This window comes from Taurulus bubalis (genome assembly GCF_910589615.1).
Source record: "Taurulus bubalis genome assembly, chromosome: 3".
Lineage (NCBI taxonomy): Eukaryota > Metazoa > Chordata > Actinopteri > Perciformes > Cottidae > Taurulus > Taurulus bubalis.
This window is the reverse complement of record NC_136591.1, coordinates 24,662,825-24,690,177: the sequence shown is the minus strand read 5'-3', so window position 1 is coordinate 24,690,177 and position 27,353 is coordinate 24,662,825. Positions and strand designations below refer to the sequence as shown.

Sequence of the window (27,353 nt, the reverse complement as noted above, 5' to 3'; positions counted from 1 at the left end):
CTCGGTGTGACATGTGACTTTGGGAGTGGCTTTAGGTGAGCAGAGGAGTTGTGTTCGCTGCTCTTTGGGCACCTTTACGAATGTTCAGAGATCACACTTTTCAATTCTGCTCCAGTCAATATCCAAATGTTAGATGTTGCTCTGGTTACAAAGAAGCATGCCAATGTTTTACTCACTGAAAGATTCGAGACCTTGTGATTGCCTATCTTGTTTATATTTTGTTCCCACAGCCGTGAGCTGTTTGGTTCTCAACTGCTCTGTCCCTTTAAGAGCTTTGTGTAGCTTTTAACATAAAACCTTTAAATAGGAAATTGTTTTTTTCCGGCTACCTCTCCTGTACAGAAAACTTTTAACGCCAGGCCTCTTGCGCTAATGTCCTCTTTAAGAAATATGGGATTGGAGGCCAATGGATCACTTTAAACTACTTTATTCCACTTTATTTGTATGTAGAAGCACATCCTCTGGGGTCACAGTGCTATATCGTTCCTCTAACTTGCCAAACCATTACTTTTAATTAACTATATCAGCACATGGGGTTAAAGCCTCTGTAAAAACATCTAATGATTAGAATAGTAAATAGATGTTCAAGTATATTCAACTATTGACATCAACTTCCTATCAAATAGGTTTATTTAAATGCTTTAATTTCTATTTAAGATTTCTTCATTCAATGGTGACCTTGGAGTTAACCCTAATTTGCAGCTTGGGAATGAAGCAATAGAATTATTAATGTTGAATTATTTAACCTCATCTAAATGTGATGAGTTATTAATATTTAATTACATTTTTAGCTTCTTGACTGTTTCTTTAGAAGACGTAATGAGTGTTTTAATACATTTCTGTCATGATTTCCTTTTTCTTCACTCTGGCATGCAGCAACATGGAAGTAGAGGAGATGGACACCGGTAAGTGATGTGGCTGGCATGTTATTTTCATGCTTGACATTGCATGTTGCATGAGGCCTTGTGTTCAGAATACTAAGCATTTCCAGACTGTCCAGAAATAAGCACATTTTTCTAAATAAGTGGTTGTCATCTTTGTGAGCTGACATGCCTCAAGAACCCCCTCCCCGAGGTGAACCTCTGGCATCTACACATGTGTGACTCTACATGTACAGGAAAAGAACACTGTACTGTAGAAAGCTACATTCAAATCATTTAACCTGTTGAATACATCGGGAATGAAAACAAAGAAAGCCAGACCTTTTCTCCCTGCATACTTTAATGATAGGATATTTTTAGCTGCCCTGGGTTTTGGTTCGGACTTAACTATTTCTCAAAATATTGTAGTTTTAATAGTACAATGGATGATTTTAATTCGATGAGTGTCCTTGTAGATATCCTCCCTCTGTCTGCCACTGATGGCTCTCTGTATGTGTGCCCACTCATTTACAGCCATTACACATGCTATCCTTTCTTCTTCTCTCAGTTTTTAAGCTTAGCATGTCTCTTGGATGAATACATATGTCCTGCCTTTGACCTCTGTAGCAATGTTACTTTTCTCTCTTCCTCTCTTTCTGTCTCTGTCAGACTGGCCGAGTCCTGCTCCGAACCCGTCTCTAACAATGCAGCTCTGAGTTCCCGGGAGGTCTCCTGCGAGAATCTGTGGTCTGTCTGCAACAATGAGTTTGAATCACACCTGCCGAAATATAGCAGCCCAACTTAGAGCACCACAGAAAACAGAACTTGAGCTGACAGCAAAACGCACCACGCTTCCCGGTGCACAACCCGAATCCGTGAGGCTCTACTTGAATTTTTTTGTGGCGCTGCGGAGACAGAATGGATGCCCTGATATTATAAACTGCCATGCCTGCCAATCAACCCTGTGCTCGGTGTAAACAGCCATCTTCCGCCATATTCCTGCTCTCACAAACTGCCGGATGAAAGTCTCTGCACATAATGTACAACACAGCACTGCAAGACGTGCACAAATTACATATTTCTACTCATAGACGTTCCACAGGCGGTTCCCAAGATGGAGTCTCCGTCTTTTAATCTTAACTTGTAAAATAAAAACACTTTCAATAACACTTGGATAAGTGGAATTTGGATGAAGATATTCTCGGCATCAAGTAGTTTAGAGACGTGTGTACATAAAAGTATGTGTCATTTCTTTCTGAATATTTGAAAGCTCTGGTCTCGTCGTTTGCTTCACAAAGTAGCAGCTGCCAGTCTGGAATAAGTCCATTGTTAGAGATCATCAGCAAAGCTGGCACATCTACAGTCATGATGTTTTATGCGTTATGCATCCATCATTGAGGTTCTTTGAATAATGAAACAGCATTATGATAAAGTCATTTGACGCCATATGTCATGTTTTTGTTGTTTGGAACATAAATGTGTCTTAAAGAAAAGGCCAGAATCCACCTTGGAAATAAGAGACATACATGTCACATTTACATAATGTGATACAGTGTATATATTTCATTACCATCAAATCAAACACAGTTTAGTTTGTTTGGGCCAAAGGGACTGCTGCTTACTTCGTGAATCTAGGACTTTAAACCAATTATCTTAGCCTTTTTCAGCAGATTTATTTGCTCAGTTGTAACCAAGATGGTTTAGCGGTGGTCATATGGATCGGGTGGTGGGGTGGCATCAAACAATATAAATAACAGAAATAAATAAGAAATGAATGATCTAATAGGTTGTGTAATAAGAAACTAATCAATCACCGTGATGACAGAGCCACTTTACTTGCTGACGAAGGCTATGAGATAAAATAGTGTCAGACACTTACAGTCTCAGCAGTGCATCCAGTAAACTAGAGCTGAGGGTCAATAGCAATGCACTTGACAAACAACTACAGTTTGACATTTAAAGGGGTACCCCAGTGATTTAGTATTGCACTGCCATAATGTTGGGTGATTCAAAAGAGACCCATTTATAAGAAGAGTTATAAGAAGCAGCAGAGGCCAAGATGTCCTCACCTGATCGAACTTGCATGGGCCAAAAATACTGGATCCTATAATATATTTCATGATGCAGTTTGGTAGCGTCTTTTATGAGACCCTACCTGCCTGGTAAACACCCATATATATCGAGCTTTACACTCCCAGTTTGTAAGAGTAGACATGAAGAGGCTCCTGATGACCAACTGAACTTGGTGTGTAAAATCAATGAAATGCCCTTTTTAAGGTAAAGGCATTTTAATGCGGTTTTAAACATTGGAATCCACCAACACACACGAAGACAACCTTACTATTGTGAGAAATGAGGATTATCAGTGATCAAAACTGATATTCTGTTGTATTCCTATGTGCTTGCTTGCTTGCTTTATGTTAACAATGTCAATAGATTGTGTTTGTAATGTACAGAAAACACAGCACAACAGCAGACCTTTCTCCCTCAGAAACAGGTTGACATTCCTGTAAAGAATATTTTCAACACTGTCTATATGAATATGGCTTATGTAACCAAAATACAATGACTATTTTACATTCTGCCGTGTCCTCAATCAGACAGTTGTCACTGTACATAAAGATGATGTAACTGTTAAAACATTTCGATGATATAAGGTTAAGAGGACAAGTGTATGGCAAGGCCAAATTAAAGAAACATATTTCCTTAGTCTGTATTTTTTCAATGTCAAAGCTGTATAATGTATGTATGCATATGACATCATTATAGAAGAAGTAGGATGAATAGATTCAGGGCTTCACGAAGGTTGTTTTTAATAATTATCACTCTTGTTGAGATGTGAATGTGTGTAGATGCCTGTATGTTTTGCATTAGGTTAGACAATTTGTACAAATATAATCGTATGTGGTTTTTATCACGGCAGGAATTGCTTTATTTTTTCAATATAGCCATCAGTAACCCATGTACAGTATTCAATTATTAAGTAAAAATCCTGTTCTCAATTGAGTAATCACCCGTTACATTGTCCTCTCTTAACTGCAGTCCGTGCCACAAAACATGTCCTTCGTCCCACAATCTTATTATATATATGAATTGTTGCTCTGCTAAGACTCAGCAAATTATTTTTAGATGACTCTCGGATGACGTTCGCTGTCGCGAGGATATTATACTTTTCCCCAGTCTGTCTGAAGTGGTCCTTCTCTCTGTATTCATGGCATCATGACTGAGGCGTAGGTAGCGGGGGCTCAGTGTCGTTGTCATGACACCCGCTGCAGAATAATTGGATGGCTTTATCAGGTTACGCCATGAAGCTTAATTACATTGTTTCGTTCCCGACTGGCTGAAATAGCGCCTCCATTGCATTTTTGAAAGTGAGCTCTTTACTGTTTTGGTTGTCATAAAAAAGCCTTTAGCCCGTCGATGGAAGATCTGCCGAGCCTTTTTTTCATTTTAGTATCGACTATTTAGCAGAGTGCACGGTTAAGATGCAACGTCGTCATTTTGCCTGACCTTTCTCATCTTTCCTCGCGTATAGAAATTATTTTTGCAAATGTTCTCACCCTTTCAGCTCCATCATTGACTGCTACATGCGTGGGCCCTTCAGTAACAGCTGACTCAGCGCTATTGAGTGATATTTGGAGATGGGCTGCTGTCCAAGAGCTCTCAGCCTCAATAATGCTTTTTTAATAACGACAACAAACAAACAGAGTTTTGAAACACATTTACTAAAAGGACAACATCTAGAGTTGCTCCTGCATAGCTTCACCACATGCTGCATAGTTATCCAATTCCAATGCAGAGACCTATAAGTGTCACTGTTAGATATTACTCTTGGATATAGTCTTCACCCAGACTTTGATATCTTTCCATGAAAATCAAATTAAAAAGGGCCGTGTGATATGACTAAATAGTTTTCTTTCATGTATCCAGTATTCTGCGCACAGCACGCTGATACCCAGCAAGTCTTGAATGGATGTGTTTCTTTGGCACAGCCGAGAGTTTTCCATGCGGGAGGTGGGGGTGACAGACCGACCTGCTCTTGGAGGTATAACGTGCCAGTTTGAGTATGGAGTGCACTGAATACAAATCAGACTGAAGGCTTGAGGCCAGAAAACATTTGAAGCTTTCAGAAAAGCTATTCTTGCCCAAATGAACAAGATGTTTACATAATCGGTTTACTTTTCAAAGAAGGTGCTTCATTTCTATCTATGCAATTAGTGGGTTTTCAATAGTGTTGTTTTATTATGATAACAGCAATTTGTCTAAACCACAAGCAGTTGTCCTAAGCTGTGTAAAAAAAAACTGTCATGGTTTGTTACATACTTATGCATAATAAAATACTTTGTACAATTATTTCATTGCACTCAACTGTGATTCTTTTAATCTAGAATACCATTTGAAGAAGCTAGTCTTTTGTCAAAAAGCTTCTTCTCTCATTCACAGTATAGTTGACAAAGTGGTTTGGCCTTCAGCAATGTCAGACAATATGATTGTCGTTTTGTTGCAAATCAATTTGATTCCAGAATTGCTCTATAATTTGATCAATAATGAGTTTCAACTACTCAGCTTGAAAAATAACCAATTAAACACACAGCTCAATGTGCAGACGAGGACTCTCTTTATTGTGATCGCTGATCTATCCAGAACATTTTAGTTTAAAAATAGAGTTTGAATCCATATTGTTTTTCTCTTAAACACTTCACAGCTCATTGTGGTCGATGCAAAGCAAAGGCAGCCTCTTGTTTGGCCGTCTGACTGACACGATCTTCATTCTTCCCATGGCTCGTGATTTAAAAACTCAAATAATGCAGACCCCGTCCAAAGCAACAATATCTCTTCTGTTCTCTCAATCAGAAATGTTTTTAACAGTAAATTAAATATTGGGTACAAATATTTGCAACCAGTGAATGGAAATGTACCATATTTGGACTGCGGAGGAGTGGTGTAGAGACACCTTATATGGCTCTGGTAGTTGCAGCTACCTGTCAATCATAGTAACCCCTCCCTAAATTGTACCCAGGTGTATGGTCTATTTTACTTTAAATGGGACCAGAATGTAGTAAATTAACATCATGCTGTATTTAAAATACTTTAAACTAGCAATTCAGACCATAAACTCATGTTTATGGCATATACTGAGGTAATGAATCAAGTAAGAGGAGGGTCATTTTCCCTTATAAACATCTATACAATCAGACTTCTTTTTACAACTAGAGGAGTGTTTGTTTAGTCTGATGAATGTTTGGAGAGGAATGCAAATATTAGTTTTTAAAGACATGCCAGCTGCATCATGGCATGCCTTCAATCTCATTGTCAGGCTCTGCAGCACCAACAGAAGGGTTTGGAAAGTATCAGTCTGTAATCTGTATCTGTAGGATCACTTGTGGTACAAATGACTAATTAAATAACAATATGTTTAAAAGTCCATTATTTACAGTATATCCCATTTATCAACCTGTCCACTTGTATCAGTCTGCGGTTGCGGTTGCAGCCTCTGCAGGACTCTTCCTTTAACATTTTTATTTATACTCCTGTAAGGCTATACAGTACAGTATATGTGTCTACAATAAACAAAAGTTCTTTAAGGTAACACAAATTCCACCAAATAATTTTGGTGTTTGAAATCCTGCACCTGTCATTATTTAATGTGTCACTTTTCTGCACTATATGCATTTATTTTTCTCAGATTGAAAGGAGGGATGATAATTTTAACCACCATATTATTACCAAATGTATTGGTACCATTTTGAAGTATTACCTGCATTGAAACACTTTTTTGGGACTCTACTTGGCTGGCATTTTGTCCATGAAGTGCAGTTTTCTCCTGTACTGTAAGTTTCAGGCCAGCATTTAAAGCACCAAATGCATCTTTGTGACAGTTTGTGTGTGAAAGTGCTTTTTGTGCACAGTGGAAATGAGTTATACACAGAAACTCCATTACATTATAGCTGCAACTTCATGATGGGTAATTCTAAAGAAGGTTTATTTTACACTTCAATAAATACAATTTTCAGGAAATGTGCAAGATCTGATATTAAACGCTGGATGATAAAAGACAATACCCTGTTCTAAAAGCAGGCCGAGTAGAAGAAAACATTAACAGCTTCACGGGACTGCAATCGTGTTTATTTCTCCATTGTTGGCATCTAATTTAGAATGCACATCTATTGCTATTCTACAGGCAAAGGACCTGCATGCAACTTTATTAAATGATTGATTTATGTACAGACATGTTTTTTTATGAACTATTAAAAAATTAAATGTTATCCAGAAAATGGCACTTTAATATTATGAGAAAAAATTAAGACATGTAGTTGTGGCGGGTCTTACAAATGAACATGTGTATTTGCTTTCTACCCTTATTAACAATCTGCTCACAGGAGTCATATAATATACATTTGTGATGAAGTAATCTATTAACACTATTTGGAAAAAGAAACATGTTTTTGTTTATTTCAAGCTGAGTTGCCTATAACAAGTAAACATGGTGTCTAATTACACATACCAATATCAAAAATACACTGTGAATTTAAAGTCATGAAGACCGGCCTCCCAGAGATGATTGTGTGTTTTGTATTGCAATAACATACCAAGCACCTGGCAAAGTCATCAGTGTTAACTGCACCATGGGTTAACATTAGTTTATCTATATCAACCTGCAGGAATAGGTTTATGTTAGCTACTGCACTGTGTGTGTGTGTGTGTGTGTGTGTGTGTGTGTGTGTGTGTGTGTGTGTGTGTGTGTGCGTGTGTGCGTGCGTGTGTGCGCGTGCGCGTGCACGTGCGTGCGTGTGTATTAGGGTATGTACTGGGTGTGTACCTGTACTTTAGAGTTTTGCTACAAATGCTATGTACATGCATGTAAGACAGCTGCAGCCAACCTCACTCACTGATGACGACCCATGGAAAGAACACATTCTTTCCAGTTTTTTTGTCATCAGCGAGAAAGGTGGTAAATGCATTAATGGTAGAGGAGAGAAAGGCATTTGGCTTCCTTCTTCTTAAACTTCGATGATGTTGATAGATGGCACAGAAGGATGAAACTGCAACAGAGAAGATAAATAAAAATTATAATTACTCTTTTACTTTCTTCTTTACAATAGAGACATACTTTTATCATAGAATACACATTTTGGTTGAATTGAAGAACATTGAAAATTAAAACATTGAAAATTAAGAGGTTTTTATTCAAATGTGTATCTCTTGGATATGTCATTTAAACATTGACACTTTTGCACCGTTATGGTTGAAAGCATTATTTATACCACGATAATATTGTTATCATTAATTATTTTTGCCATGATAATACTGACGTGAAAATCTGATATCGGGACTCCCCTAAAAATTCATGAAGATTTTATTCAAATTACTCCGATCTGCCTCCATACTTCCACTCTGCCGCAGACTGAACACCTTCAGGACTTTTGCTGAGCCATGTACACTATTGACTGATACGAGAGAGTTTCTGAAGTTCTCACCAGAACTTCTGACAGAAACCTTGCATTAAAATCCAACCACCTAATGAGGACTGGAAGAAGAGATAAGCCAACACAGTGAGGAATCATACAATGATTGCCCCTCAGCTAATTTAGATTCAACTCAACATGTTGCAACATTAAATCTCAGCCAGAGGTCAACACTCGCAACGCAAATGACCTTGATTATCGATCAGCTGAGGCCTCAATACCGAGCTGTGACTGCAGCAGATAACAGTTAGAAGATAGCAGTGGACATTCTGCGGTTTGGAGATTACTGTGATTACATCTGTCGTAAATATACAGTTTTCCATTAGGTTGCTGTTTTGTATGCTATATGTATTTTTTTCCCAGGAGGAATATCATTTGAAGTGGAAGGTTGCATTTCATAGGATTACAACAATATATACAATAGTTCATCTTTGAAATGGATAAAATGATTTGCTATACAGTATAAAAGTTCAGGCTTAACAAATAAGATTAAGTATATGGTCGCGATGTGTTTATGCATACAGTAAAGGATACATTCAAGCATTAAAGTAAGGTGAAGTTTCAACTGTTAATTGTAATGTTTACTTTACAAGTTATATATAAAGTAATACACATTTACATATCTGGAACAGACTTATGTAACTAAATGAAATTAGAAATATATTTTTGAATAAAACAAGGAAAGAAAACAATAACCATTTATTGTCCTTGGTTTGATATAAGATTTGGTTTTACTTTAAAGGAAAACCTCTTTTCTAATTTAACATACACACGTATTCTCCACATGCAAATCACATTTGTTAATCAAATGTCAATTAATGTCTTGCATTTTAATCCGGGGAACAGCTGGCTGCTTGCTGTTAATCTATTTTATGTGAGAACGTGTCGACGAGTAAAGCACAAGAGAGAAGGTTCTAGTAGAAGTATACGTGAACCTGCTCCATACACCATCACAGAGCGATATTTTAGTTATTAGTTAAGCATCATCTCCCAATAAATCCACCATTAATCATGGCATAGTTGAGCTCTTTGGCTTCCAGCCGGTACAGTAGAACCAGATGTACCTGTATCCTACAAAACTACAACTGCAAAAAAAATAAAGAAACCCACTATTACCATTGAGCTGCTTTAGTTTCAGGGTCGAGGTGTTTGTGTATGCTGGCTCTCTGTCACTCAGCGAGCTTACATAAACAGCTGCTTGAAAGAGCTTCATGTGGGCCTGCATTCAGAGGAGTCACGCTCACCTTGCTCCTCAGCAGGCCTCCGCTGTGGTGCTCCGGCGTGCTCCTTTCTGACGACGGCTTGGCTTTCTCCTTATTGTTGCTGGAGTCGTTATCCTTGATGATGTCATACTGCCGGCAGAACAGGGCAATAACGGCTGTGGGGAGATGACACACACACACACACACACACACACACACACACACACACACACACACACACACTCACAAATGAGGATGGGAATTCAGTGGTGGGGCGGCAACTGTCACTCACAAACATGTCACCACCTCTTCTAACTGAGCATGTTGAAAGGCCGTGTTGATAATGGAATTCCTAGGGAGCTTGATGGTGGGGTCTTTATCTGAAAGCTTAGAAGACAGTATTTCTCCGTGGAGTTTGCTTTGCTACAATATGCCATCTGCCAGATGCAATTCTGCCTCTCGTTTACTGTGTGCTCACAATTAGCTTCCTTGCTTCACCGAGGTTATGGATTTCTATGAGAAGGATATCATTAAATATTCAAGAACTGATATGGGGTTCCTGTAATGAAAACTAAATAAAAGTTATTTATTTCATTATTTATTCAGGCATCATTTAAGCCCTCTGCAATATTGCAGCTCTATGTCATTGTGAGACATTCATGGTAGGCATCTCCACATTTCCACTGGTTTGTTTGGTGGTTTTATTACAGCAGCATTTGTGTAATTTCTGAAGTTTACATTGCCGTTTTTTGTAATGTTGTTTTAATGTGATACTTTTGTCAAAATTTCAGCCAAAAACGCCGGCTGCTCTGCCAATTCGTGGAAGTTTTATAAGGTCTTTGCAACATTTTAAGCACTTTTAGAAACCAGCAGAACATTGCCACACAGTCACAATATACAGTATAGCAGATGAGATGGCATTGTGTTAAAGAAATTCGCTTATATTACTTCCTTCACTTTTTTTAAGATCAAGACCACTGAAATGTAACACAAATAAAAAATATTTGAAGGACACAGATAAGACAAATAAATTGAACAAGAAAAGGAATGAACAAATACAAGAATAAATGCAGATGTAAACAACTATTTTTTGTAGATTGTGAACGTTTCAAGGTGCTTGATGCCTCATAACTTGCAGGGAATAGGCTGATTTTAAACTGGACTGGCTGCAAATGACCAGTCCATGAAGAATGCACCACATGAGGTGTTTTTATTCATGCACTCCCACTCTTCACAGCCTCCATGTTACTTTGGTTACTCTCATCAGTATTATGTAACATCTCACTCTGGTGCTTGGGGGTGGGAATCCCCGCTCCTGGCAGCCTGTCAGATATGCCACTTCTCATTGTACCTCAACACTTCATTAAGCAGCACACTTCTCTCAAAGGAGTAGAAACTCAGACATGGATGGAGAGCTTGCTTGCACAGAATGCTCAGAAAAGCGTGATGTTGTTTTGACATCGCCGTTGCAAAAAAAAGAAAAAGAAAGAAAGCTTTCAAGGGACCAGACATGCAGAGTTGGCAGATTTATTTTCCTCTAGGTTTTGTTCTGGATCACTGTCCATTTATTGCCGTCTTAGTGACTGTATTTACAAGATAATATACAATGTGAAAGCTCTGTCAGGTGAGCACCATTAGTCTATATCATTGAGGCTGTATGTACAGTATGTATGTAGGTACTGTATTTATGTATGTACTCTATGCATGTAAGTGCGTTTTCCCATCTTTCCCTTTGATTTCTTTCAATGAATCATTAATAACAACACTCAGTCTGCAAACCTACCTGCCCACATGACCAAGACCACCACAATTATGATCATCTCTCCTGTTTGTAAGTGACGGGACTTGTCCATCCCCTGCACAGTGGGGTCATCTATGAGAGAGCACAGACGGGACAGGTACAGTCAACACAGACTCCTAAATGCCACTGAGAAAATACTGTCCAAAACCTTTTTACATTGAGGAGACAACATGTGTATTGATATGCAGTCCAGCACAATTGAAATAACACCTTGACATACTGTCAGTAAAAACTGAACATTGACCTTCACAAAAGTAGTATTAGTCAGAGAGCTCTTTATTGGATTATATATTATATTACTATATAATGGATAATAACGTCAGATCTTAAACCCTCATTCTGTCGGTAATGACTTGCAAAAGTGGACACTTCCTTTATCTCGCATGATTGTTATGCCATTTAATAAAACATGTTCCTAATTGTGGTGGACATTGCCACAAATAAGTCCTGTAGCATTAATCCTAAGTGGATAGACTAAGGGCCTATTTCCACTCTCCAAACTGTCTTTTAATATCTCTTCTGTATGGAACTCTTCCAGAGCGCCACTCTTCCCAATTGCCTCTTTTAGTGAATCAAGTTGTCAAGAAGCTGGCTCCGAATGCCAGACTCTCAGCTCTCTTCACACGATAGCTATCATGAATTGGGGTCAATACTGTTGTGTTTTTCTAAGTCTCGGTAGTTGTGTGTATGGGAATGTGAGTGAAGAGAGGGAAGAAGAACCTCACACATCTTAAAATCACAGAAACGTCCTTGATATTTATGTAACAAAAAGAAATCGTATTTTCCTAATTGGAAAATCCTAAGGCCAATCAGCAAAACAACGTATATCAGGCAAGCAGCGCAAGCCTCTCACAACTTTCCATATATTGTTTTACATTAATTATTTTACTTGACAAACGTTTACCTTTAGTTAAGAACTGAAGATTGATTGATTGTGATCTCCAGAGTTAAAGTCAGAATGAAATGCCTGGTCAGGACTCAGGTCAGGTGCCTCCTGCGAGTTACTCCCCACTTTATTAATCCCACATGTCTTCTCTGTCTGAACTTAACCAACTGAAAAATAAACTAATTCTACATGTATGAAAAAAAGAGTTTGCATGGAGAAACTACTGGTAGGAGGCTGTTTGAGTAAGTAATTTACTCTTTGGGGCGTCTTGCTCTTGTTTACCATTTGCTAATGACCCTACTTCATGTTGAATATAAATGCTCATGTACATGTGGACTGTGTGTTGCGTGCTGATATGCAGTATTTCATACCACAGAGTGAGTGAACAGAATGTCCTGCTGCTGTATCATACATATTTCATCCACACTCGGATATGCCGTATGATTCTCTGCTGTAGACGAGTAGGAGCAGATTGTGGTGCTGTCGGTTCGCCGAAGAGTTTGTTTTGAGCTAATTAGTTGGCCTTCCTTCTGCTCTCCCCAAAATCCCCCAGTGTTGTTTGTGGCTGTGAACTGTGTCGTGAAACCCTGTAACAACACACCAGGGGTGCTGTACTGGTGTCACAAAGATGCAACATGTCATTTCCTCTTGCATTATGTCTCCTACAAGCTAAGCTATTTAACAACGCAATTTAAACTACAGTTGAAAACAGTGCAGTTCTATTGTATGTGCGTATAACACATGAACAACAGATGAAAAATTGTGAGTATCAGTCAAAGTCAAAAGAATATTTTGCGTGTAGCGTACCTTTTCCGTTAATGGGGGAGCCTAAGTGTAGCTTCTGAGTCAGCAAAGACAGCTTGGCATCTCTTTGATGTATCACATAGTAATTGTGTCTAAGGGGACCACCTACCTAGTTAGATTTGACTGCTCAAGGCATCCATCCTTTGAAAGTATTTTTTTTTTTCTTTGCTCTCGTTCTGTGTGAACCCTTTTGACAGCTCAGTGACAGCAGGACGCATATTTACCACCTTAGTTTCTTTTATTTGGGAATAATTTATATAACGTATCTGGATATGTTTTGTATGCACTGTGGCATCGCTGTTCATGCTAATGAATACAGCTTTCACCCCTTTAATCACAGATCTCCGTCTGTAAGCAAAAGAGAATCACTTTCACTATAATTAATCTTACATTGTAACTCGTTTATATTTTAGAAAGTCGCCTTAATTATGCTGGAATCATACCTCAATGAAATTAATTCTATTTGAGTTCTTCAATATATGTTTAGCTTGCAAATGTAATACAAAGCCATTGCTTACATTAGTGGAATACTAATAAACTGCTGACATATAACAGAAATTGATCTTAAATAAACCCTGCTCCTCTGACGACATGCCTCACCCTTGAAGGGCAGTCAAAGCACGCAAATATATACTCTGATTAAAAGCTTTCCGCGGGAACTAATGAAATTGAAGTAGACATTGGAAAGACAAATTGATCCAGTAACCTATTTTAATAAAAAATTCCCCATGTGGCATATGTCTTGCCAGGAAATACAACATATGAAATATATTGGTTCTGAATCTAGTTCAGGTCAGGTGTACATTCAGTGGCATAGTATGCACTAATATTTAATCAAATTATCAAAGAAAATTGCATTGTGGAAAAGATAAAATCAATATTGATTCATCATAGCTATATCTCTTGGAATACCTGGGATATACTGCAAATCAATTTAGTTTCAATTAGAGGAACTTGGCTGTGACAAATGACGTCTGAAATGGCGTGAGGCCGCAGCCAACTAGATTAAAAAAGGCCTTTTAAGGTAATATGGTCAACAGCAAGATCCTGAACAAAAACTACATTATACATTAAGGTGCATTAAGTTTTATGACGAATACATATATTGCTATTTTAGGAGGACATTTAAAAAAAACATCGTTTCAGAAAGTAGAAAAGAAATAGCATTTTCATAAAACAATGGAAATTCGTTTTCAGGGGTTGTGAATCAATATTTTGGCTCAAAAAAGCTTTTTTAAACCTGGATGGAGGATAATTTAATTTGTGTAATTGATGAAGTAAAAGTATATTTCCAAAAGTATATTTTCTTTGTTTTAGAACATGTCTCTACCTCTGAAGTGAGGTCAGTTATGTGTAGCAGATGTTGTCGTGATCTACTTACTGTATGTTACTTCTTTATGTTCTTTTACTGATTGCACTAGTGGGGTGATTTTATATCATTAATTAGCTTACTTTTGCAGACAGCATCCGAGTCCAAATTTACGATGACACAGTGTCAAACATGAAAAGAGAAGTTGAGTACTAAACTTCACAAGAGTTGCGTGAAGAAAATGGGATTAGACTTCTAAACTGGGGCATTAGAAGTCAGCAGTGCCGGCCTTAGATTTATGGAAAGCTGACACTGATTGTTTCTACTTTTATGAAATAAACACCTACAAATAACGCTAATCCACTGTGTGGGCTGTTTCTCTGACCCACTTGGATGACTCGGTCAAATCCTTATTATTGTTGCAGCTTGAATCTTTTCCAAGAGTCTTTGCAAGTCAAAAAACATCACTGTGCAACATTTATCAGAATTTAAACCAATGTTGATGGTTAGTTAGGTTTCTATAGTCCATTGTTTTTAACTTAAAATATAAGTACAGAAACATTTCCAGAGTATTTCATGTAAAGCAACAGGAAAAGTGTGTAATGTCAGAGTCTGTCTTAGCTTAATGGAGAGTGTGCAGGCCTGTTTAGACCAATGTCAAATGTAAGCTGCCATTATTGTAAGAGTTGATGTATTTGGCCCATCCCATAATCATGCCTGACGCAGAAAAGATTTACAAAGGAATTCAGACTCCTTCCAACTGCTGACAACACAAAGCAAAGAGCCTTTTCTCACTCTTTCCTCATCTGTGTCGTGAGAAATTGAGAGCGACTGAACCTATTCTCTATAGGTGACGGTCATATTTCCTCAAGCCCATGAGCATAGACACTGAATCCAAAGTGCTTCAGAGTGGGGCCAGATCCTGAGGCAGGCACCCAGAGTGATATAGAGTTGCATACATTCAGAGGAGCTTGCCTGCAGCCATGCTTGAAGAGTCTGTCAATAATGAATTGGTTTCTAAGAAAAAATAAACCTGCATAAAGCCCCCTCAGAGAGATGCCGTGAGAGGAGGCTTCAGGTTACTTGACTTCGCCTTTACTGTACCTCATTATTAATGTCAGTGTGCTTAAAAGCATTCAACAGCCAGAAGAGGCTTTAGAGCAACAGCAGAAATGCATCTGTAATTGTTTGCTCCTGTCTGTGCCCTGGGGGAAAGAGGCCTACAGCTGCACCATGCACTGCAGAATGAGCAGCAACGCATTGCCTTACATAACACAGTGAGATGCAACACTGGGAACAGATGCTGCAGTGACCGGTTAGTGACCTCATCAATTATACTGCATTTAGACAAACTTCATAGCATCTAGTTGACTTGAGGTGAGATTTTAAAGAAAAAACTAACAAACTAACAAACTAAAACAATATCTGGCAGTTAAATTGCCATTTTGTAAATATTTACAAATCCCAGAAAGACACCAAAACACGCAATTATTTTTATCTTACTAAGAAGTATTGCCGGTGTATCTAAAGCTTGATGTAGCTTTTACCTCTTTGCCATGTAACTATACGGTATAATTATAAAAACAATTACAAATACATAACAAAGCCACACCTCTGCACTAGGTCAAAATGTATTTCTTCATTTCATTTGTAACTACTCCACAATTTATTTTTAAGTTCTAATGATCGCCAGCTACGAATTGCCATGAATCTGGCTACTGACATTCATGGTCACCAGTGGATGAATCCTAATAGCCTTGTTGATCCCTTGACCTTTCATACAAGTAGCGCCATCCTTGTTTAAATTTGCTTAATATGTTTGCAATATGTGACATTCCCATCAGCCTCAGCTGATTTGTGTTTAGTGCAAATTACCAAATGGATGGAGAAACCAGTACATATCCCCTACTGAACATTAGCATGTTATAATTGTCGTTGTTAGCATGGTGGCATGCGGACCTTAGTGTGTAACTCAAAGCCCTGCTGAGTACCATGGCAAGGAGCTATAAACTGCATCTCTGACTGCACAAACAATGTTAGCAGGATAGATTCATTGTTGGTTTTAGTGTTGTTAAAGGATTGGATAAAACCATTAAAAGCTGTAGTGTTTTTTAAGCTTAGTTTGTCACATGTGGACTTGCACATCTATGTAAAATGAGTTGTTTATGTGTAGATTACAAATATGATGAAATATGATAATTAATAAGAGATATTATTATGAAGGATTTGTGATTGTATGCATATAAAGGTAATTTTTATTACTGTGTAATGATGTCCATGTGTACATTGCAATGCTTAAGATAGATTATTGTCTATCAGGTCACAGAGTCACTAGTTTGCTGAGGTCACATGAACTCTATGCTGCAGAGTGCAGAGGTCATTTGCACACGGACAGTGGTTGAGGGTTTTACAAAGGAGCATTTGGTCTTGAGGAACAAAGAGAATGGACCACCTGTGGTTTGTCCTGTGGTTTATGACACGAGATAAGGAACTGGAGGGGGATTCGAGCCAGCCGAGGTAAAAGGTTTCTGGGGAAGGATGACTGTAGGCTGAAGTAAGATTCTCATAAGTTGTAACGTATAGAACTGAATAACAATTCCTTCTAGGTCAAATATTGTGTTAGTAAACACAGGAGGGCGGAGTGAGGACTTCAGGTACCGGAAAACATGAATGTTATGGAGCCATCTTCAAAACCTGTGCCAAAGAGAGACTCCGCCCCTGTGAGACTTTTAGCCAATCGCATGCCGTAGATTTGAACCAATGAGACGAATGAGCTGGGACGTTAAAACCAGATTGTAGATTCCTGTTCGAGGTCTTTTGAGCTGAAGCGAGACAGGAACGGTCTGTGGAGCGGAAGCTCGGAGACCCTCAGCTTAGTATATGTACACTGTATCACCATTTGAACTTTAATTAAACCATTAATCATAACTCTTTGATTTTCCTGTATTTCTTCTCTGCCATGAGCACACGGGGTTCTACGAATACTTTTCAAAGCGTATTAGATTAGTAGTATTTGAGGAAGCAGGAGCTCCTACCCTTTGAATCATGCTTTATTTTTATCCTTGAACACACACAGAGACTATTTCTTTCAAATGAACTTCGCCACAGGTGATTTTCATTACCTGTATCTCAGAGCAGCTTACCTTGATTGGAGCTGTTGGAGGGGAAGATGTCTGTCTTCTTGAGGGTGCGGAAATGGACCTTCTTGCTGGCTTGGCTTTCCCCATAGAGGCCGATTGACTGCACCTGTATGATGTAGTCTGTCTCCTCCTCAAGGTCCCAAAGGACACAAGAGCGGCTGGTGGTGTTGACTTCCCGGATGAATCGCTGCATGTGTCCTTCCTGCCTCTGGGGATTGAAAGAGGGATATAATAATCGATACAATGGTCAATGGGGTGATTGCCCTGCAATGTGCCCCTAAGGAAGACCCTCTCCTCTGTAAAGAGTCTCGTAGTATACATTTCATCTTTATAGCATTATACAAAAAGCTAAAAACAATCATGTAGCCTACCTATTTTTTGGGCCGTGGTAATGTGAGACCAACCAGAAAATATTCAAGGTGTTGGAGAACGACACGCTGGGTACTTTATCATATTAACAGTTGGCAATTTTGTCTCACCATATGGAGTCTTGGCTGTGGAGTCAATATTTGTGTTTAATTTAAACTGCAAGTGCCTTGAACCACAAGCTTTCAGAGTCTTAGACTTTGTCTTCGACCTCTGAGAACGTTATTGGAGCAATAAAGACCCAAAGCTGTGAAAGTTATCCCTCCTGCTTGCATGCAGAGCTCCTCTCTCCCTTATCTGCACTTGAAGTGGCTTTGGGCCAGCTGTCTGTGTTGTATTACCCTGTTTGACTGAAATATCTGATAAAACAACTTGTTATTCTCCGTGAACATTGAATGATGTAATTCTTAAACCGCCATACCAAACGTGTTCAGATTCAGCTGCATATCATGCGGTGTTGAGGTGTCATAAATAGTCCATCAGTCGCACTGAGTTGTGAAATGGCTGCATTATGTTTTGAGTTGCATAAAGCATAAACACGATTTTGGCACCATATGCCATTTAGGCATTCCGGATTAGCATTCATTGGTTTACCTATTTTAAGCCTTTGAAATCTTTTTAGCCAAAAAAATATCAAAGCCGTTTGGCAGCTTCACACAGTTCTGCTGCACCCCTTGTTTTCTCTTGACAATTTGTTTTATTCTGACTCGACAGGCTTGAAGGCAACATTTAGTCAGCCTTTCTGCGTTCTATGCAACGCTTAGGGCTTCCCAAGAATATGCATCCAGACAAAAATACATCTTTATTCACACGGGAACTTGTGCATACAGTACTTACTCAGTATGTTGTACAAACTTATGATACTCATGTTTGCTGAACACACAAAAACCCTCAATGGACTTCTGTCTGTGAATATATTATCTTTTCATTGTTAGGAAAAATCTGTCATTCACACCCATTTTATGCCAATGTATTTGACAGGCCATCACAGCGTGTGACAGGGTAGAAAATGGATTCCAGGTGCACTTCTTCATACTGGCTTCATGGCGCGCCAGCAAAATGTCAACAGGACATGACGAAGGCTCAATGCCAAACCACAAATGGGAAAAGCCAAAAATAAAACGAATGCACTTTTCTAAAACACTTTGCATGATTCCCATGTCTATAATACATTATAACTACATTTCTAATGCATTTTACATAATAGTAAATTACAATATAATTACAGTTATAAACACTCATAAATGTTCATAATGCTTAAAACAATACCCAGCACACTTCTAAGGTCAAGTATTATACGTCATAATTGTTGGCTACTCACTGACTTTATTTGTGTAAGGATCATTGTGTAATATAACTTTCATAGTTATAATACATTATAATCTAATATTCATAATGCATAAAGTAAAAATGTATTGTATAATATTTTGTCTGTTCTTGTATTGTTTGAGTGATATTTGTTTTACTACACATTTACAAATAGTGAATATATGAGTAACTTATAATTATAAACTTATAATATATATATATATATATATATATATGTATATATATATATATATATATATATATATATAACTTATATATAAAAAGATTGGAAAGACAATGGAAATTAAAATATACAATGGTCCTTCCATTAAAAAAGTATTTTGAAACTTGACCTTGTATGTCATAATATAATGCGTTATTACTATTGCTTTTAATGTTTATAACTTGTATTATACTGCGCTATAAGAAGATTATAATGCATTTTTTTACATGGGGGAAAGTTCATGGTTTACCTGTTGCGAGATAGAGAAACCAATTATTATATCTCCCTCTGGAACCTCCCAGGAAACAGTTGCAGAGTCAGCCCGCAGGTGTATGACCGACACATTGACGGGAGCTGGTGGCCGGTCTGAAGGAACGGAAACAGAAATAGAGAGGTCTGTTAATCCACCCACTAGATATTAAATTATCCAAGCCATATGTGTCCACGCTGCACCTGGTAAGTCTCAACTATTGTGTTGGCCCACTGAGCTCACCACAGGCGTCTCTTTTTAATCAAAAATGAAGTATTAAAACTTATGATCTCATGTGTGTAGATGAATTAGGAATCAGGAAATGCAGAATCATCAGGCGGGTTGTGTAATCTTGGTTCAATAAACTGAAGGGTCTCATGCGTTCAAGGGTGAATTTCAAATAACAAGTACATTCCTGTTATTTCTTTCATCTCCAGAAACCACTGTCAATGTGTTCTGATCCACAGTCCTCAGACCAATACATCATTAGGTTTCCCACCTCAGCTCCTAATGCCACTGTTATTACTCTCTTAACCGATACTACTGGATTACTTAATCTAGCTAGCTCTCATGTTTAAACAAACAGACATTCATACGGACAGTTTTCTAAGACAGTCTTAGTGAAAAAAGGAAAGGCCAGCCTTTAACAACACATTCCTGTCTCAACTCCTCTGACCAATTAATTAGATCACAAATGATATATATATATATATATATATATATATATATATATATATATATATACATATATATTAACAGTAACAACTCAATTAAGTCATCTAGTCACTACATGTTTAAATAAACTGCATGCTTGCATGTTATTGTAAACCTGCACAATTAGTAAAAAATCCCATATGTAACAATAGACATTTACACCAGATATGTATACATTTTTCCTCCTCGCCTCCAAACAGCCTTGTCTGTCAACCCGACCACACAGTAACCACAGTGTCTATTTCACATCCAGTTCGTTCAGACAGGTTTACATTTCTTCACCCTGCCACTTTGAAGCCATCTATCATGATTTGGATGCCGGTGGAAGCGTTGATTGCAAACTGGGACAAAAGCCTGAGAAGCAAAGGGCAGGAGAAACAGATTGTGACAGATCTAATAGAGGGCATAGTACAGCTTCAGTCTCCAAGCAATCGCTCGGGGAAGATGGGATTGGCCGGGTAGATGGGGACCGAGAGGCCATACCCAGGGAATTTGTTAACGTGGGTGTAATGGACTTTACGTGTTGTTGCAAACAGTAGCTGAACCACTGTTGAGATGGTCAAGTGTGTGCAAATATCTTGAGCTATTATGTGAAAAATAATGACAAAAATAAGAGTTTCCTATGGGGATGGCATCAGAGAACACAATACCTACTACACACTTAAATGCTTTTCCAAATGAGATGTAACTACATTATCACAGTTGCTCATCAGTGGTAAGATTTTTAGTCACAGCTTTCTCTTGCAATTCACTACAAATAAAGCGTTAATTGACAGTTGTCCAGTCAATGTGTAACCACTTTCATCAACCCATACAGCATGGGTGTAATAACCCATAACACAGTTATCTTGAGATGACAGCCAAAGGCATGTGCTGTACACCATATATCATCCAAAAAGTGCACTTGAGAAAGAAAGATGAAACGCCAAATGATGAAATTGAGAGCCATTTCAAATGATTTGCCGTTTCCTAGTTCCAGGACCCTCTCACATCCCTCTGTTCTTATCTCCCAATGTCTCCCCTTTTATCTCTCCCTCGCTCTCTCTTACCCTTCTTGCTCTTGTGTCTGTTTTTATCTCGGAGACAATCAATGATGGCCTCTGTGTTCAGTGAAAACGGGGACATTGAGGAAGATCTTAAGACCCTCCGGTCATACAAGGCTATCCGTCTCCCTGCATCGGCCCTTGTGGCATTATGAACCACAAGAGGGGGGTCAACGCCAAACACAGGCATGAAGCTCAGTTCCTGGTGCTTGTGACACCCTCAGAGATTGGTTTGTGGATGGGAGTTAATTAGATGAACAAAAGGCCACAGTATAGCTTAGCCTAAGGTAGGGAGGACAAGAGGAAATTAATGTCCCAACTGTAGAGAGAGTGGGGAGAGAAGAGGGCTTGGCTGATTGTAACACTGGTATCAAGAGGTTAAGAGGTCACCTCTGTCTCATTTGTCCATTAATGAGAAGATTATTTATGGGAGCTGGTAGTAATGTGTTTTTCGATAGACGTACAGAAGGTTAAGAGGGAAAATCCCACATATATACTGTCCTTGATCTTTGGAGAGCTATGGGAATGAGTCATACATACATTTACAATTGACTTCTGTGTCCTTGTTTCTAAAGGACTTCATATTTTGTGTCACGAACATGTGAAATTAATACTAATGATCTTAATAATAATCAACAAATCCCCCCTCAGATGTTGCATAGGCTTTGACTCACCGGGATTAGATTTTTGTCTTCATATCTCATTTCAAATTGCCCACAATGGACAGCATTGCATTTCTAAAAGCCATTTGTAACTGCATTATACCCAATACACACTTTACTAAAAATAACAAGGCTATTTATTGGATAAAGTCTGACTACTTGACGGGTAAACAATACGAAGCTTAGATTGCTGACGGCACGTGTCGTACAGTGCACACACTTCAGAATCAGGTGTAACATTTATCTAAGACAGGACACATTAATTTATCCTGAAGCCTGTTGTCCTTTCAGTAATGGGGTCTACAGACAGCCACGCATGGGCAAAAATGAAGCAGCTAGTAGCCATAAAGCATTGTCAGCAGCTCATTTACTGGTGACGGAGGAAGTGGCGGTTCAGTTGAAGCAGGCCATGAATCATCACTAATATATAAGTGCCTCTTTCATATACGATGTTGTTGCCATTGCAAGCAGTTGAGCAGGACAAGTATATTTTCAACTGGGTGAGGCGACTTTTTGCACTGTAGGACATTAACATGTATATAAGATGAAGTCAAATAAAACTAGCATTGTTACATTTATTAATTTTATAGATTAGAAGCACATGATGAAAAAAAAGGTCTCCCAGATGAAAAAAGAGCAGAAAACAGGTGACGTGATTTTCTAATGTAAATATTTTTATTGATGTGGAGTCCAATAGTCCAATCCTCTTCCCTATGTTCCCCTCTAGCTTGTTTGATGTTCCCTTCTGCAGTGATAAGTGTCATTGTGGGTATAAGTCAATATTTGTTGTCGGCCACGTGTCCTGAGTAAGCCCCACTTCACACTGCGCTATGTAAAATCTGAGATCAAGCAGCAATAGGTCACAACAGCCGAGGCGTGTGTCTGTGCAAACACATGGTGAGACCCTCTTTGGATGTGGGCTCGCTGCAAGGATGAATCATAGCGTATAGCCAAAGTCCAGCGCTACTCCGCATCTATCCGGAGTGCACAGCGAGATATTGAAAGTGCTGCTGAATCTCTGAATGGCTGACGAGCCACGTGGAAAGGAGCCCAGTTTGATCAGTTAGAGCGAGGTATCTCATATTTTGCCCTCTATATTTGCTTGTGAAGCACAATTGCTCAATATATCCTGATTTACTGTACACATGATTTGTTTATTGGTTGCTTATACTGTATCTCAATTTTTTGTTTGTATTAATCCCAATAAGACAACTTGTGCAGCTTGATCAAACAGCACCTTAAATAACTATGACGCATTGATGAAACAAAAAGATTTGATGCGAGTAGAAAAATGGAATTTATTTTTTCCGGATTCACCATAGAACAAAATTTGACGGATGACATGTCATTCCCTTAATTCCGCCTGAAGGAAAATATCATGGTGGAAATATAGGGCCGATGCAGAAAGCAATAAATCTGCCTTTTTGTGTTTTCTTTTTGCGTCTGATGGTTATTAAATGATAGCACTCGTGAGCAAATGCACATTTGCACTTAGGGAGGTTCAACTTTCTGTTTTAAATGCCCTTAAATCTCTCTCTATCTGGATGCTAAGCACACATCGTAATTCCATGCATTTCTTAGAAAGTGTGATAGCAGAGCCGGTGACCTATTCTCCAGTCTCTATCAGAAATCTTTTGCAGACTAAATCCAGTTCTTTCTTTTGAAGGATTTTCAAAAGTTCCTGTACTCAAAAGAACTAATTTACTGTTAAAAGTGACAATTTGTTCTGTGACTCTGTAGATATTCCAGATAAAGAGAAGATGGTGCTACTTCTTAATTTTACAAACAACAAAGGACACAAATTAGTCCTCAGCTCATTATTCCACAATTAGTGTTCCAAATGATTGATCGCACAACAAACTCCCAAACGTCCATAATTAATATTGCTTCTAACACTTTTAAAATGGAAAACACTAGTTTAACAACGTTGCGGAATGTAATGATCATATTTAAGCCTCAATTACCTATAAGCTGGTGGCAGGTTGAAGAGCTGCTTGTAATGTTATAATTTTCTAAAAGGAATAATGCCTTAGTCCATTGAGAGATAATATATTCACTGACATCTTATAAATAAAGGCAATAACTAATAACAGGTGTTGTGAATTTTGAGGTGTTGCCCAGTGAATCTTCAAACGGCTTCATCTGGATGTGTTTCAAACCCAGTCATGGGAAGTCTAAACGTTCTCCTCTGCACACCAGGAGGTTGTCTCACAGCTCCTCGCAAGCCCAAGTGTTGCAAATTGTCTCGTAGCAGAGCTCTTAAGCAATGCCGTGATGGTTTTATCACACCTTCAGCACTCTCTGCCCCATATTACTTTTTTTAAGACCATTTTTTTCTTGTTTCATCTGGAACTCCTTTTCCCTTCTGAGATCCTGTCTTTCTTTCATGGTTTCATGTGGGCGGAGTGACGTCATGTGATCTGTAATTAAATATCTTACTGTACTTCACTACTATCTATCTATCTAGTGCAGCATCCACAGTATAGCTTTGGAGATAGATAAAAATGGACCGACTTGTCCAACCAGTCGTGGCAAAGACCAATGCTTTTTCTTAGATTTGAGAGTCTCTCAACAGTCGAGGCACTACTGTTCCTCCCTTTCGGGACACTCTGTCTTCTTTCTCACTGACTCAGAGGCTGCGAAACAGCAGCGAGACAAGATGGGACCAGGTGGAAGTCTGAGGTTAATGTAATCACTGGCCAAACCCCAATGCTTTTCAGCAGCAAGCTAACATTACTTCATACCAAAACTGTAAAGGCTACCATGCAGGAGCAAATTTACGAACACGTCGTTTATAGAGTTTGTACCATTCATTTTATTGGCTGTAGTGGTATATTTACTGGTTCTACATATGTCAATAAGACACCAACAAGTGTGGATTGAACTAAATACATTTTCCCCTACACACTATGGTCTATATTTTCTGTTTGTGTGTAAAGTGTCTGCTAATGTGACAGCAGATACAATAATGACAACATGAGCAAACATTGGCCCTCATGCTGATGGATTCTGCTCTAATGCAGAACGTCTATTTGTCAAGAATATGTCACAAGGTTTATGAAGAGCAGATTGCCAATTTGAAGAATGATATGAGCCTGGCCATCCAAATAAATCCAATAAATTCTAATACACGTGTGCCTGTGCCTGTGCTCTGGTTCTTGGGATTTATTTTTCGAGCATTCTTGTTTTCTGTGTAAGTGTAAATATTGTTTCCCACATTCAAGTATTTCTTGTCAGGTTTGAAAAAACAACATCCCTTGTGTGGGTTTACACTGTTTTTCTAGATTTTTTTTCTCAATCTACATATTGGAAGCTAAATTCTGAGTAAATGTCATGTTGAAAAGCATTCTTGTGGATGAGTGAAACGCTTTGAGAACAAACCCTCCACCATTACACAGTTTTAGTATCAGTCCAAAAATATTTAAGCAAATTCCACATTGAGCTAACAGAGACTTGACTGAAATGTTTCCTTTTCCTGCTTTGTTGAAATTTCTATGGACAACCTCACCATCAACCAAAGAAGCTTCCTAATTTAGAGCTGCATCTGAATGTTACTGAGCATCCCATAGTCTCATAGCATGCATGAAGCTGGCAGTAATGAATACAACATGTATTTTCTTTTACTTTGAAGCTCATCGCAACAGCCACATTTATATTGATGAGTGTCATGTTTATTATTTGAAGATTCTTTTCCTGCTCTTGACAGCTCCACGTAGAACTCTGCTGAGATCAGAGATGCTTTCGCGTTTCACATGTCAGCGCAGAACATGATAAAAGCTTTGGAAATGTGTATCAGGCAGACGGTGCACAGAGCCACATATACAGTGAAGGGCCAATCTGATTTTCACTAGGCGCTATCACATGTAAGACTCAGTTCCCTTGAGAGGCGAGGGGGGAAGTGATAGACAGGTTGATAAAAAAGACAGAGATACTGGAGACGCACACATGCAGATAGAGAACATTTCTGCTACAAAAATAGGAAAGATTCATTCACACTAAGCCTTTAAGCTGAGTAGGCAATGGAAAGAAAGCTAGAATTGTATGGGAGTATATACAATGTTGTAAATGAGACTACCTACAGTTGAATCAATCTCTCTCATGTTTGATCTCACTGAATACAGTGTTGCAAATAGTTTTTTGACAGTACATCATATAGAAAAGTGAATACCCCATATATTTTGGGCACTTGCGAGACCGTTTACATATTTTCACATCATTCAGTGGTGCCATGATTTAATAATTAAATAAAATTTCTTTATTCAAACAAGATTGATTATGGCAAACTGCCAAGGTTACTCTCCCAGTTATTGTATAGCTATACATGTAAATGTAAAACATACATGGTATTTTAAAATAGACATGAAAGTAAAGGTAGAACAGCCCATCTTGAACCGAAACATGATTGCAATCCATTGTATGCAGGTGTTACTGGATGAGTAATATTAACTGAGTAGATGAACAAAACAAAAAATATTGTATGTCTTGTTTGATGTTCATGAATGAAAGGTGGATTTAAGTGCATCACCAGGTGCAGGTTAAAATCCAACAAAAAGCCTCGTTTGACTATCAAACAGTAACATCTTTGTGATACCTTGAGCATGTCTAATGGCACATTTTACAAGGCTACAAAGTGCACAGTAATTGATTTGACTCCTCGGCTATAGAGGCTCATACTCACTTGCTGCTACCAAGAACATGTCGCTGCCAAAAAGCAACAGGACCACGGAGTTGACCAAAACAAGCAGGCGAGCCATGTCTCGATGGATGTCGTTGCTCTTCTTAGATTATAACGCAGATCTGCTCGAAGGGCAACTAAATAACATCAGTTCATTTTCTGGCTGAATCGGACTCGAGCTGGTCAGTAAGTAGATAACCAGTGAAAGTATGTGACAAACGATGTCCTCACACACATTTTGTCGAGCCTGCAGGCGGATTCTTCATTTAGGGTTTAAATCCAAGTCCCTCATCCTTGTGTCCCGAGTTAAATGTGCTGTCTGAAAACTGGAGACATCCATCGCCCAAGGGTGCACGGAGAGCTCAGGTATGAACAGGTCGTTGATAAAATGACGCTCACAGGCTCGTCGGTCCCCTCACAGACCGAGGGGGGCGATCCAGCACCACGGACAGCGCCTAGGTTTTCTGACTGCCCTCGTGCTCCGCAACTCGGTGTTTACGGCTGTTTAATTCACGCACGCGGGGTGGGTAAGTCCTTTTTTTTCTTTTTTTTTCTCGGTAAAGCCCTCCTCCCAAAAGCAGCCCACCAGACCCTCAGGTTTCTAACACTTTGCCTTTCACCTCGAGTGCACGCGCAGCAGCATT

At 38.7% G+C, this 27,353-nt stretch overlaps 2 protein-coding genes across 2 annotated transcripts in view; one reads left to right on the top strand and one right to left on the bottom strand.

Annotated features, from left to right (window-relative positions):
* The window catches only part of LOC306734799 (low density lipoprotein receptor adapter protein 1), a gene marked incomplete at both ends in the record, with an annotated part of 43,753 nt that extends 42,177 nt beyond the window's left edge, over positions 1-1,576 (top strand). The window contains 2 exons of the mRNA XM_079216190.1: positions 877-905; positions 1,530-1,576. Of these exons, the coding sequence (XP_079072316.1) occupies positions 877-905; positions 1,530-1,576 (76 nt within the window). The remainder of the gene's footprint in view (positions 1-876; positions 906-1,529) is intronic.
* Positions 1,577-7,861: 6,285 nt separating this feature from the next.
* fndc4a (fibronectin type III domain containing 4a) lies at positions 7,862-26,788 on the bottom strand (the record flags this gene model as incomplete). Its single annotated transcript, XM_079216191.1, has 6 exons — positions 7,862-7,903; positions 9,571-9,704; positions 11,312-11,401; positions 17,472-17,676; positions 19,616-19,731; positions 26,713-26,788. The coding sequence occupies 6 exons, from the start codon at positions 26,786-26,788 to the stop codon at positions 7,862-7,864; spliced, it is 663 nt and encodes a 220-aa protein (XP_079072317.1).
* Positions 26,789-27,353: the final 565 nt, after the last annotated feature.